Here is a 15,509-nt window from a genome sequence, read left to right on the forward strand (position 1 = left end):
GGAGACACACAGTAGCCTACAGGAGTTGCCCCACACTTGCCCGCCCTGCCATCACTGCCCGCAGCAGCAGCAGCAGCACGGAACCTTTAACGGTGACCAAACGGTCGCGTTCCCGTCAAACACCAACAGCTGAACGGCGCTGTCAAACTGTCCGCTCCGCTCCTCTCAATCCGCGCCCCGGGTCCACTTGAGATGAGGACCGCGTCCCGACCAGCCTGTTCCGTGTGAAGAGGAGGGCCGAAAAGGGGGGCAGCAGTTAGTTTGTTTGGGCGTCCGCAGTGAGCCAGGGAGAGGAGAGGACGATTGGAGAGAGAAGAAGCAGTGGCCGCTGGCCCCAGCAGCAGCAGCAGAGCCGCAAGCATGGACCAAGAAGACGACAATAACAACAACAACATGCACGGCGGAGGCGCTTCCTCCTCCAAAAGACAATCATCTCAAAGATCTTCAAAGTTCGCAAGAGGAGGCAGATGCTTTTCGTGCAAGTGTGTTTCATCTGCAGCGTGCTGTTCGTGGCGTGGAGCGCGTCGGCTCTGCTCACAAAGACAGGTGAGTGAGTGGGTGAGTGGGTGGCCACAGTGTGGGGGGGACCGGTTCGGTCCTCCATGTGGGTCCACGGTGGGCCCGGTAACCTAACCGGGGGACTGCTGACAAACGTGGGCCACCATGGAGGATGGAACAGGACAGATCACACCATCAAGCTGAGGGATTCTGCAGTAGAATAATCGTGCATCACTCCAATCAGAACGCGTTGCGTTTAAATCATTCTTTGAGAAAGTATAGTAGCCCACACACACACTGTCAAGGGCACGTATGCCTTCCCTGGTCAGATAAATCGTGGAATTCCTATGTATCAAATCCATAGGATTGAGCAGGGGATGTTATCTTGTGCAAAATGCGCCCTGCAGGGCTGTCTGTACGGTGGCTCTGGGTTTAATGGCATGCATGAGGCTTTCTGGCCATATAGGTGGACGTACTGCCTCCATCCATTCCTGACTGCAGCGAATGATGCAGCCTATATGGTTGTGCAATGAATGTGTGCCTGCTGTGTTGTACATTTATATTGGGAGACTGCTTCCATATCGGTGATGTATGTAGGTCATAATAATGTATTTTCTATGCGTCTGTCTGTCCTTATGCCGCAGTGTGCGCGCCGTGGAAACGGAATGTTTTTTAGATACAAACCCACGGTGACACACACACACACACACACACACACACACACACACACACACACACACACACACACACACACACACACACACACACACACACCACTACCCACATTCACTGTAGTAGACAATACAGTATAATATAACCGACGACAGGACGCTTTTTCAATAAGCCTAATTTTGGTTGGAGTCATTATTCTCTACGCTCCATCTGTGGCAAACCAGCCAAATGTGCGTGGCTCTTTGCCAGGCGCTGGAGACGAATGGCAAGCAGCGCATCTCTGGTCACTACGTTTGGAGCGCTGCCCCGTGGTAATGCTGGCACCATCCTCTCTCTCTCGCACGCACGCACACACACACACACACACACACACACACACACACACACACACACACACACACACACACACACACACACACACACACACACAGTCATTCTCCTGCATAACGCACGCTTTAGGTTCTGCATGAGGCTCGAGTGATACAATTACGCAGAGGACGATCATTTGGGAAATAAAATGAGGTGTGTGTGTGTGTGTGTGTGTGTGCGCGCGCGCGCGCGTGTGTGTGGGAGGAGGGGGGGGTGCCGGTGAGCACTTTCTTCTCGCCGATCCATTATTCACAGCTGCTCTCAGATGTGTGCACGGTGAGGTCGGTCGGTGGGTTATTCTTCAGAATGCATCGTGCACCGTGTTTTGTGAGACGCATGTCACACACGAGCCTCAGATATAGGCTACAAAGAACGCGCACGCGGTCCCGTGTATGGGGCTGGCTGGCTATGTCAAAACCGCTGCACGTGTCCGAGGTGAACACTTAACATGCAGAATAGTAGCTCAGCTGTCTCTTCGTTATGTAATCGTCACCATACCGCCATGACAACTAACCTTGACATTCCACATAGTGAGGAATATACCTGACTAGTCATTCATAGCTGAGGTTATCCATCAACATGAGTGATAGGCTCTCGGAAAGGTTTGAAGCCTGTATCTGCAAAAACATAACACAAAATCTATACGGCATATAAAAAAAAAATACCCCTCAGGCTGGATTGCTATATTCAGTGTCACTATGGATATTGCACATTTCGTGTTTGCCACAGCCAGGGGTGTCACAACCAGGGATGTAGTGGGGGGGAACGCGGGGTACGGAGTGCCCACACTTCTCTCAAGTCAAGTCAGTTGATATTTTCAGGTCGTTCTGACCCAGCAATTGGTTGAAATAGGCTCGCCAGCCATGCTGAAATGAGCATGACTAACAGCAGATGGTAATATAAGATTTGAAAATGGATTAATTAATTGGAAATATCAGTTGTGGAGCTATTTTGCATGGGAAGTTTGGCTGATGATCCGGTCATCAAATTATTGGTTGAGAACCACTGGTCTAAGGCTATTTCTGCCGCCGCGCAGACCCGTTTTAAGCCAGCGAAAACGTTATGTGCACGCGCACGGACGCACGTGCATGTACGTGCACGCGCGGGGAGTGCCCAGACTGCCCACACTTCCAAATTTAGCACTACAACACTGGTCACAACAAATACCTGGGTACTGGGTACAAGCATTCACTCACATTTTGTGCTTTAACTATTGAAAAATAGCAGATATACAAGCTCACAGCGCGGCACCGAGTGCCGCGCTGCGAGCATGTAGATCTGCTATTTTTGAAAAATCATGAATATTTGTGCGGAGTCTGAATATTTCAAATCCTTCTATGTCAGTGGTGCTCAAATATTTTCATGTGAAGGACCCCCAAAATGATATGTATTTTGGCCACGGTCCCCCATCTCAAAATATTTAGTTCCAGGGACCCCCCCAGAAGCAAAATTTGAGTTACAAGTGTTCACTTAAAGTTGTACCATGTAACTTTTTTTATAAAACAAATCTTAAAATTGTCCTAACTGTTAAATCACTAAAGTTTTAGAACACCCACTCCGTTATTTTCAGCTTCTGAAGCCTTCTCTTTATATGTTTTCTTCTTAGCAGTGACAGGGGCGGGATTTCGCGCCAAAATGACGTAATCTGCATCATCTGTATACGTTGTGTATACGTTGCCCAATCACATCGCCGATCATGCACACATGGTACACTACCGGCCAATCACAGCTTATCTGCTCTGGTCTCCAGGAAGCGCCTCCGCTTGGCTACAGTGTTTACCATGGTGAAGGATTTTAACCTCTTAATCCACAAATCCTGGCCAGAAAATTACTTCTACCATGCGTTCTACCCCTCCACGGATTACTATCGGTCGCGGTGGTTTGCGGCGGTGGTCCGCGACGACTCCGGCCGAAAAACGGCCGAAAAAAGCAATACCGCTACTGATCACTAGTTGAGCAACTTACACAGTATAGCTTTAAAAAGTACATATATTCAAAGATTTGCACACATTTTCACGACTTGTGAGCTTGTATATCTGCTATTTTTCAATAGCTAAAGTATAAAATAATGAAGGCCCCTCCACCTTGGGCCATGGTAACTCAGTTCCATCCCCCGCCCCCCTCTTGTGACGCCCCTGGCCACAGCAGCACACAGGGAGAGGGATTACGGTTTCATGGAAACCTTGAATTTATACTGCTATCACGTATAGGGACGGAAGTGGTTTCAATCTGTTTGGTCCTCAAAGTGCTTTTAACCCTGACCCTCAACCTCAGAGGCTGGTGTGGGAGCTGCATCTGCATCCACTTAGGCCCAGGCCAGAGTATCATCTGTAAATCAGCACTCTATGGCCTGTACTGTGTGTCTCCGGAAAGGATGTATTATTGGGGAGAGTTTTATTAATTACATTAAAACAACAAGAGGCTTAAAAGATTATTCTCAAATGATATCATGCCACGCAAGTGCAAATCAGAAAAAATCTGTTGTCTCCGAAGAAGGCACGCTCCGGGAGCCAAACTAACTAAGCCTCCTGGTCAGTAATGGGCCTAATGGCTAGCCTTTTTTTCTTTCTAATCGAGTTTGCCTGACCCAAAGTGTGAGTGTTGCCATGCAGGGGTTGACAGAGAGCGACGGTTCTGTGAACTTCAGCCATGATTCACTGCTGTGCCTTTTCAGAAGCAATGGTGGCCATCTCAACGTGTGCCAGATGAGAGGCGTTTGATCTCTAAGCCTTCTAGGGCAATGGAATGCTCCCGGACTTATGTGTCATGGTTGCTGCATGCTAATCAGATGAAACTAACTCTATATCATGGCCTTATGGACTTGTTTAGTACTCATCTCTCAAGTATCAGAAAAGAAACGAGTAAACAAGCGTTTGTCATGTCACAATAATTAACTGTGACCGTCGGCTGACACCTGTTTGATGTGTGTTTGCGTGCGACTCCGCGAGTGTTTTTTTTTATTTTATCAAAAAGGCAACTGGGTTAAGGCAGCGGAAGCTTGTGATTAGCTGCGCGGAGATGATTAAAGTTGGGGGGAAGGAGATACACCTAACCTCAGTAAAACTAACGCTGGTGAATGCTAACCTGGTGAAATGCTAACCTGACAACGCTGGTGAATGCTAACCTGGTGAATGTTAACCTTTATGGTCGGCAAATGGGAGGTCGTCTCCACCATAACCCAGTTGCCTTTTTGATACACTCGGACTGAAAGACCTGCAAAAAAACACTCCTACGACTGCGTGCTGTAATGTGGGACTGGGCAAAATGGATGCAAAGAGATGCATTTCTTCTGGGTTATGTCTTTTAATGAAAGAGGGGTGGCAGGCATGTGGTGTTTCATCCTGCATGCGGATTGGATACATGTCTGGTAGCGGGGCACCACACGGGAGGCTAGCCTAGAACAGGTGTTTATGGAAGCAGGGCAGAGCCCAGGCCTGAACAGGTGTGTGCAGAGGATGTGAAGAGGGAGGCTGTAGTACAGAGGAAAAGCTTCAGTGTTATTTATCCACTTGTAACTGAGGCCATGGCTACACGGAGCTGGATATTTCATATATCCTGGTTTTTCAGATATCCACATAGAAAAATATCTAGGTCTACACGGAGCTGGATATTTCATGTATCCCGGTTTTTCAGATATCCACATAGAAAAATATCTAGGTCCACACGACAAAGATATCTAGGTCTAACAAGCACACACACAGTAAAGTCTTCAGAGATATCCGGGTTCCCTGTCTACACGGATCCAGTGAATCGGATATTTTTCAATGTCTTCACTTATTTATCTGGTTTAAAAAATATCCAGATTCACTGCCAAAATATCCAGCTTTGTGTGGCTACAAGCCCCAACAGCACCAAAAAATGTCTAGATTCACAAATATCCAGCTCTGTGTAGCCTTGGCCTGAGAGTGTACATCATGGGCAACTGGCGGCCCGGGGGCCACATGCGGCCCCCACCTACACTTAATGCGGCCCGCAGGTTAATATTATAATTGGTTTCAGCTGTTACAATCCCAAACATGCAAATATGACCGTTTTAATTACTTCAGTCTATACTAGTAGCTTAGTTACTAGTATAGTAGTACTAAAATGTTAGTCTTTTTTTTCATATCCAACATATTTGTATTTAGGTTCATAAAGTTAACATGAGTATAACTAAATGCATTTGAAATTAAATACAATTGTACATTTCAGGATTCCAATTAAAAAATAACAAAAAATAATCATGTTTCCAATTCAAAAGAAGCAAAAATAGCAGATCTACAAGCTCAAAACTTCTTTTGTATGAGATATACTAGAAAAACAAAGTAGAACGTAGCAATATGCAATGTGGCCCTCTGGAGTGAAGGTGGAAATATAGTGGCCCTCTCCATCATCAAAGTTGCCCACCCCTGGTGTACATGGTCTCTGAGTAGAGTTAAACGAAACACTGAGGATCTTACTGTGTAGAACAAGGGTTTTCAACATGGGGTCCTCAGTTACCACGGGGGGTCCTCCAAATCTTTGTGTGATATGATCATGTTTTTTTTTACATTTAACACTTGAACCCTAGCATCCCTATTCTGAGTGGAACATTAGCAGAAAATAGCAGATCTACAAGCTCACAACGCCTCACACTGCAAGGCGTTAACTTGTGAGCTTGTAGATCGGCTATTTCTGGCAAAGAGGTTTGGTGTTTTGGAGGGAAAGGAAGCGCAGACCACGTATTGATTGTTCAAGTGGTTAAATGTCTAAAGATACACATTAATCCAACATACACTGTCTGATGATGTGCTGTCAAACAAGTCTAAGCTCTCTAAGAAAAATCTATGAACATGTTTAATTTGCAACACGATTGTATACAATACACTGTATATAGGCTCTATTGGGGGTCCATGCGTCATCTCTCTCTCTCTCAGCCAAGGGGTCCTTGGCCTGAAAACGTTGAAGATCCCTGGTGTAGAAGGGATGATTTTTGGCAGCAGGAGGCCTGTGAGGAGGTGCACTCTGGTACAGGCTCACAGTGCAGGATATGTGGAGGTGATTTATGAGTGTCCTTGGTCCACCCCTCCCCAGATGATTGGACAAGAGCTGGGGGATGACATTACTACCAGGTTACTGTTGCTCTGTCTCACTACAACACAATACAATCTGCTTGGATCGGAGGCAGACAGATACCACGTGGATAGTTTTGGCTTCTCCTTCAAGGCAGCAAAGGGGTTTGATATCTGTTTAGCTTAGTTTAGCTTTTGAGTCTTTGCCATCTAGAGTATTCTGCACAGCAGTTTTCAGAATGTTTCATTTATCAAGATGCAATGCATGCAGTACCTGTAGCCAGGTACATCAACAATCAGAGTGATGATGTAAAAAAAAGTACATTCATTTCATACAAAGGTAGTGCATTTTTTTATGCTAATTAATTGGGCCGGGTAGAGCCTTGGGCTCAATGAAAAAAGAAAATATATTTGTTATTATTTTATTACTATTACTCTGTGATAGAGTTCTCAAATTCTTTCCAAACTCGATCATACACAACGTTTTCGGGCCGGTTAGGGCCTAAAATGTATGCCAACTAGTCGGGCCGGATAGGGCCTTGGGCTGGCCCAGTAAGGGCCAGGCCTTAATTTTCAGGCCCGTTGAGAACTCTAATTCACACACAAACAGCGGAGGAAACCATGCAAGGCACCGACCGGTTACACCCCGCCACTCCGACATGTCTCCATTCCGACACTAACCCTATCTCTAACCCTTACCCTAAACGTAACCTCTATGGAAGTGTCGCCACTCCGACAATAAGAAGTCAATTTCGGAGTGGCGACATGTCGGAATGGAGAGCGACACCCGCACCGACCTGCTCATAAGGAGCAGTAAGTAGTTAAATGTCTTTGCGCAATGACACTTGCACATGTAACCAGGAGGAGCTGGGGGCCGGGAACCATGGTGTTCCAAGGCCGCCGCTGCGCTGTGCATGCACATTATGGTCCCTCACGTCCAGATATAACCCTTTCAATATGCATCTTACCCATCAATGCTTCTCTAAATCATTGATTGACTCTTCAATTAGTGACCAATTGTTCTTTACAAAGCAGCTTTCTCAAAGATTGACTTTGAAGAGAAAAGAGGTTTTAATGCAAACTAAAACAGAATCTCCTCTTAACAGCATAACCGTAGACTGGTCTGTAAATGCCTTTTAAAAATAGTTGGGTACAATACTAAATCAAAAAAGACTTAAAGGAGTAGTTCGATTTTTTTTGTATTTGTCGCATTCCTAAGACAAAATAAATATTATCGTAAATTTACCCCCATTGATTCCGGAATCAATGGGGGTAAATTTATTTAAATAAAATGATTGTCATAGGAATGCAACAAATACAAAAACATAGTGGTGTGACATGGTTTTGAGTAATCAATAGAAAAAGTCATTTTGGGGGTGAACTACTCCTTTAAGTGAAGCTAGAATTACTTTTCACCCCTGTTCTGTTCACAACAGAATGTTCTTTTGATGTACTGACAATATTGATGACGACTGCTGTTTGTTTTTTTGTGTTGTATGCAAAATGCATCCTGGCGGTAATATGTATGCGAAGCACTGACACGTTGTCCCCTCTGTGGTTCTGGGTGTTATTTTTTCATAGGTTTAATTTTAGGCCTAAAATTATTGGATGCTTGAACTATTAAAAAATAGCAGATCTACAAGCTCACAGCTGCGAGCTTGTAGATCTGCTATTTTTGAAAAGTTGTAAAAAATGTGTGCAAATCTTCAAATATATGTATTTTCAAAGCGAACGTTTGTAACTCAAATTTTGCTTCTGGGGGGTCCCTGGAACTAAATATTTTGAGATGCGGGTCCGTGGCCAAATAAAGTTTGGGGGTCCTTCACATGAAAAGGTTTGAGCACCACTAACATAGCAGTCTCTCAAAAACAGACTAACTGAGCTCCAGTTAAGTGAAAAGGACCTTTTCTTTGACGATGGCTGGCCAGATTGCTGACATAGAAACATAGGGTTTTTCCAAAAAACTTAGAAGGATTCAAAAGACACTTATAGAATTGGGTCAAAATTCTAATTTTCAAGATTTTTCAAAAATAGCAGATCTACAAGCTCGCGCTGTGAGCTTGTATATCTGCTATTTTTCAATTGTTAAAGCATAAAATAATGATACACATACTGTGTACCCGTTCTAAATGGGTTAAAGTGAGTCCTTACTTTCAGTCTAAATGTTCCAGTGGACCTAGAATGTCATACAACATAACAAAACATAAATTACACCATGAAGGAACACACGTTTTTGGTTAAATGTGGATGAGAATATTACGTAAATAACTGAATAGGACAACAAAATATATTTATTCATTTGGACTTTTGGTGTGCATTCAAGGTCAGCAGAAATTGCTTAACCACTGTGGAGCCAGTTGAAAGAAGAATTTCTAGAAAATTAACATTAAAATGTTTTACTGTGATTGCTTATGTGTCATTCCAATTTCTTGGACACTGTGAGCCTTGGTTCTCGGTCCCGACTATGTGTCCTGTGTCCCTCCCAGGCATTACACATAGCCCTAACTACGTACATCCCCAGAGTGCCTATCATACCATCTGAGCAGCCATCAGTGGGTGAAGCTAAAACTGATTTTTTCCTACAGGACTGGTCTTTCTCTCTCCAGAACGAAGCTGTGGCACAAAACAGGACAGTTTTAGTTGAGCAGAATTATGGCAATTAGGCTGTGTCTGTCTGTGTTGTGTGTGTGTCACTCTTAACGCAATGATAAAATACACTGTATCGTCAAATCGGAAAACAAGGCCATGAAACCTCATACATTTAGATCTCTAACTCAGGTGCCGTCCATACAAATACGATTTTAGGTGAATCCTCGCAAGTTTTTAATCGTTTAGACCTATCGGCCACACTGTCAGCGTTGCGTTCGTGCTACTGAGCGCGATAGGGCTCTTACAGCTAAATGTACAGTATGGCTCCCTCCCACACTACCAACGTCAGCAACAAGTGGACATGATAAAGAAAAAAAACGTCGCTCTCTTCTCTCTCATTGGTACTTTGTGGCACTCTTACAGTGCCACTCACAGGTCTTGCGTATATACCACAGTGGTTTTATTGCATTCTGGAGACGGCCTTGGCTTTCTCAGTGGTTTCATGTGGGCGCACACATTTCTTGAGACGTTTGCCTGTGTACGGTAAGCATTTAAAAAAAATAAAAACGACTCAGTGAATGGTCTTCGCGTTTAGAGTGTAGCAATTGTAGTCCTACAGCATACAGCAGCCATGCTTTGGGGCAAACACAGGTGTTCTGATTGGAGTAGAACATTAGTTGTATGCCAATCAAGCAATTGAAACACCTGTGTTTGACCCAAAACATGGCCGCTAGGACTACAATTGCCACAGACCGTTTTCCTGAGCGCTCTCCGGTGGAGAGCACCGCCGCCATTGCCGCGGTGTAAAGCCAGTGGTGGTGATAGAAGTAAAATTATTGAAAATGGGAAATACTCAAGTAAAGTACAAATACTCAAAGTTGTACTTAAAAGAGCTATAGTCAACTTTTTCATTGTAGGGCCGACACTTTGTTTACATCCTAGACTAGAATGTAAACAAAGTGTCAGTCTGACAATGACCAAAATGATTATTTTATCATTATTTTACGCTTTTTGTGGTCATTTTTGAATAGAAACACATATATGAAGCTTATTGTTTTATAAAATATTTTCGAAACATTATTTTTATTTTAGCATCCGTTTTTCAAGAAAAAGTTGACTATAGCTCCTTTAATGTAAGTACAGTACTTGAGTAAATGTAGGCTACACGTTACTTTACACTACTGTTTACACAGCAGAAATGGCGGGCGGCGCCCTCTACAGGGGGTCGCTTAGGAAATCGGTCTATCCACCTCTTTCCGCAGGGAATTTACTGGAGAATATTTTTGCACCACACTTCCGGTTAACAGCAGACATACAAGCTCACGTCGCGTCGCAGATGCAGCGGTTGTGAGCTTGTCAACTTCTGCGCAATGCACAATGGGAATCATGGGATGTTGGAAAGTTGTGGATACATAGCCTCAGTATCTGACGTTTGGGCCAATTTGACAATGTGTTGTGAGCTTGTAGATTTTCAAATAGCCAAGTTTATAAAATAAGGCTAAAGTGGTTTATGTATGTTTTATCATAATTTATATCTGCAAAGTAATTAGTAACTAAAGTTTTCAAATAAATGTAGTGGAGTAAAAGTACAATATTTGGATCCGGAGATGTAGTGGAGTAGAAGTAAAAATATTGGAAATTGGAAATTCTCAAAGTAAAGTACAAAATGCCTCAATTGTACTTAAGTAAATAAATGTACTTGGTTACTTTACACCACTGAGTGACAGTTGGAGGGTGTGTCAGAAGGTGGATCATCTGTCAGCTCGTCCAGATGATTGCCGATCACTCGATGCGTGCCATTTAATGCTGATTTACTTTCAATGACTGGACACAAACCAGGGGCATAGTTCTGCCGATTTAAAATGACTCCAATACGGAAGTAAAACTTCCTATGATTGGCCGCTAGTTGCGCTGTTTTCCCCCCCGGCCGATCGCAAATAGAATTGTACTCCATTGGATCCCATTCATTTTCCCCTTTCGTGTTCTAACCTTAATTAACATTTTCATGAATACTTTATGGTTCCTATCGCTAGTTAAAAATTGCCTTTCAATCACCATCATATGCGTTTTGTCGAAATTTGGTCCAATTTATTTTAAAATAAATTATAAAGTTGTGGGGGGCGTGGCCAACTAAACTGATACGAGCCGGCTCGCCCGGCTGTGTTCTTCTTCGTGTGCTGTATTTCGGGAGGCTCCGACCACATTCTCCCATGTATCCCTGCGGTTGCACGTGACCGTTGGCAGCCAATAGCATCCCTTGGTGCCTTTACAATCTATGATGGCAACACCCATACCAAGGACCCATATTGTGTCATTTGCGCTGCATAGAAACCAATGGCTTTGCTTTGTCCATATATTTTATACAGTCTATGACACAAACTGGAATTCTAGAGCTGTCGAATAATAACGACCCATGTTGTGGTTGTATAGGGATGTTAAAAATGTATCTAAAATCGTTAATTACTGTTAAGAAATTATTTGATTAATTATTTTGAAGAAAAAAAAACAAAAAAAACAAACATTTTTTTGCCCAGTGAAGGTTACAGGTATGGTGTGTGTGATATCAAATTTGAGCTTAACATAATCACAGTAATCCTTAATCATATTCCATCATATTCAAGGGCTTTTGGAGAGAAATGAGACTTACTCCATAGAGCACTGCAAATGGGGAGGTGTGTGTGTCTGTGTACAGCTGAAGCTTGTTGACGCTTGATAATTGCTACCGTAGTGAGCATTTACCGTAATAGGGACTTTAAGCTTGACGATTTTCAGGATGGCAACGCCAGGTGGAGTACGTCTGCTATGACGCAATCGCTGTAGCAGTCAAAGTGGTTAAGCAAACAGCCGCCGGTGACGGGGTCCCACCCCTTTTACTGAACTATTTGGTTCCCATGGCGACGCGCCTATGCAGCAGACGTTGTAGCCACTACGTGGAAAGGTAGCTTCTGCAGTTGTAGGGACGGCTGCGACGGCGAGCAAGTTTATGATCATTTCTGGTTACTGTTGTTGGTTACCAGTAGTTAGATTTTTGGTTGGAGTAGGAAGTTGAAATGATTGATGATGTTTTTTGCTGTGCATTTTCTGTACATTATTCACTGTACTGTGTGGCAAGCTATGATATCGTCACTGTCGGGCAGAAACCTTGTATCTCCTAAGTTTCAAATGTGTATGTTTTTTCGCAAAGTAAAGCCCTGCTTCGTCATACAAGGCTGTCGCACAAAGGTAGTGAAAACAGCAGATCTACAAGCACACAACGGCGTTGTGTGCTTGTAGATTGGCTGTTTTCACTAGTTTCAATCATTTTTAAAATGTTAAATGCAAAACGAACGGTTTTGGACATACAAGGTTTTCACCCGACAACGACGATATGCATCATTATGCTTATCATAAGATATTATGTAAAATATGTAAAGATATACTGAATAGGGTTAGGGTTAGGGTTAGGGTTAGTTGGGTTAGTTAAATGTTTTTGTGTAACTGGACTTCTGATGTAAAACATGGATATATTTACGGGGTTTAGCAAGATTTGTATCCCACCCTAGAATTAAATCAGTCGACTAAGTAACCACATTGTCCTTCCAATAAATGATTAAATCAGGAGCCTAGAGTTAAATCTGCCTCTTGAGATTGTAATCATCTCAGTCATGGTCACAATCAGGGAGACCAGAGATGAGATCTACAGTAAACAGAGATTTTGGAAGCTAGTTTCTCATCTCGATTCATTTTCTGATGCTCAAGCATTGTAGAACTGTAAGAAATTGGGCTGTTTTACATTTCATAAACGGGAATTATCGGTCACAGTAGGAAAGGCCCTTTAACTTGATAGACCATTCAGGGGAAGGGCTAAATAGAATAAAGGGGATAAATGTTTTTCCCTGCTATTTTATTACCTTCTAATTTGCCTGGACTCAAATGCTGGCACATGTTTATTCAAGTGATCATTATCTATTGCAGTTTGTGCTGTGATATTATAAAATAATTCAAGTTTAAACAATTGCCATAACAGTCCGTATCATATTACATAATGGATTCCAAAACTGTAGTTATTCCGTTAGGTTAAACTATCACTGACAGTTAATTGCAGAATCAGTTTTTCCCCCCACCATACCTGATGCATTTGATGTTTACAGATGCGGAATGAAAAACATCCCAAAGCGCCCTTTTAAGTGATTTAGAAAAGCATGTGGGTTTTTTAAGCATCTTTGGGGATTTATTTCAAAATAAGCCCACAAGAAAAGCAGAAAAAAGAAAAAAAATGCCACAACAGTTTTTTCTTTTTATTTATTGTCGATGTCAGTTTAGTATTCTTCTTGTGAATTGATATGTTTTAATTTTATGCTCAGGGGTAGCTCGGGGGTCGAGAAACCGCCATTAGAGCACAAAGGGTTCCCCAAGCGTTCCCAGTTTGAATCCGGGCTCCCCCTGAGTTAATGTCGAAGAGCCCTTGAGCAAGACTCTGAACTCCTAGTTGCTCCCGGTGAGCAGGTTGGTGCCTTGCATGGTTTCCTCCGCCATCGGTGTATGAATGGGTGGGTTAATGGGTGGTGAATGTAATGCACAATCTATGTAAAGCGCCTTGGATAAAAGCGCTATATGAATGCACCATTTATAATGACACTGCTCATGTTCTGTTCCAGGTTATGGGATGGTGGTGGAGGGGCATCCGCACCCGGACCATGAACCCTGGGGAAGAAGACTCATGGCCTCGCATTCAACAGACAATGAAACGGAGCAGAAGAACTGCACAGAACCAGGTACACTAGTCTAATTGTGGTAGGGATGGGACGATATGAAAATGCCATATAATGATGATTGTGACAAAAAAAATCGCGAGTTAGGATATTTTTACGGTAATCAAAATCCATTATCCTGGGGGCGGAGTATCTGCCAAAAAATAGCAGATCTACAAGCTCACAACGCGTTGCAACGCGTTGTGAGCTGGTAGACTGGCTATTTTTTGGCAAAGTCATTTGATAGAGTGAAAAAAAAGTACCTTTTACCAATTATAGTGTGTTTAAGTGGTACCGGATATGCAGCTCGGCAAATAAAAGGTGCATTCATCCCAGTGCATGACGGAGGACGATATCTCCACGATACGATTATCGTGATAATATCGCTTATCGCCCCATCCCTAGACTTTGGTGCCCAGGGGAAAATTGGAAAGGAAAGGAAATATTGGGGAGGGGGGATAAACACAATGAATCTCATTCGGTAACTGCTGTATATTACAAAACACACTATCAGCTTGAGTTTACAGAGTAACATTTAGCCAATGAGGAACAAGTATTTTCGTGACGTTACCTTTATGCAGCTTCCTCATTGGCTAAAAGCGTTTTTTTCCTGATTCCTAATTGACTAAATGATACTTATGACGTATGGTGACGTATGCCCACAACATCAAAGGCAGTTTTTGTTGCTTCATTCATCATTGGTTAAATGTTACTCCGTAACCACCAGAGGATTGGTCGAGCTTCACATGACTTCACATGTTTCCTTATTGGCTAAAAGTTACTCTAAAACGTTATGTTGTTTCCTCATTGGCTAAAAGTTACTCTTTAAAATAATCCCATTGACATGAATGGGAAAATAAGAAAAAACGGCAACCACACTTGCAATTTTCACTTTGAACCTGGCGTCCCTTGGGCATTGTCATTATTGTCAACACTTTTTAAAAGTTTTCTCCCAAAAATGTACAGGTTTTCCAAAGCTCAGTGTGTTGCATCATGTTCTGAGCTTGTGCAGTAGATTTATTTTATAAGCCATTTTGCAAAATGTGACCGCAGCCATAGGCTAATGCTATTTGGGGATCCTTGGCATGGAGATGTTTAGGAACCCTGGTCTAACGGATTAAATTTTCAACATGTTAGTTTAATGGTGAGAGTGATTTTACTGTGGATCTAAAGGGCAAATACCTTTTTATTTTATCATGACATATCATTTAGTTGATTTGTGCACCAGATGTCTATATGAATGCTTATCTTTTGTGGACTGTAATACTGGAGAACTGAGAACCATTGCTGATCTAATAGGCGACACACAGGACTAAGGAGGTGGGTGGGTGTGAGAAGAGGGCTGTGCAATAGGTTTGTACCATTAAAGGAGAATTCCAGGCCACATTAATCTGATGTTATGATATTCCACAACGATTGGTAGTTTGTTTTTGTTTTTTTGCAGAGTGCTCTGCAGCTCTGCAGAGCGATGGGATTTTACCCTAAATCATTTACCGTATTTGTATCGCTCGAAATGTATTATTATTTTTACATCTGACTTTCATAATGGCGGAAATGTCTCCAAAGAGTTTTATTTCTGTGCACCTGCTGTAAAAAAAAGGCAAACTCAGAGCCTTGTAAA

The 15,509-nt window shown here is 42.9% G+C and overlaps 1 protein-coding gene across 1 annotated transcript in view; it reads left to right on the forward strand.

Moving 5' to 3' along the window:
• Positions 1–425: 425 nt before the first annotated feature.
• Positions 426–15,509, forward strand: part of LOC308280701 (sodium/potassium/calcium exchanger 4-like) — a gene marked incomplete at both ends in the record, with an annotated part of 89,267 nt that continues 74,183 nt past the window's right edge. The window contains 2 exons of the mRNA XM_080755020.1: positions 426–546; positions 13,796–13,912. Coding sequence (XP_080611146.1) covers positions 426–546; positions 13,796–13,912 — 238 coding nt within the window. The remainder of the gene's footprint in view (positions 547–13,795; positions 13,913–15,509) is intronic.

Source organism: Nannobrachium achirus, assembly GCF_963921795.1.
Source record: "Nannobrachium achirus genome assembly, contig: SCAFFOLD_305, whole genome shotgun sequence".
In the NCBI taxonomy this organism is placed as follows: domain Eukaryota; kingdom Metazoa; phylum Chordata; class Actinopteri; order Myctophiformes; family Myctophidae; genus Nannobrachium; species Nannobrachium achirus.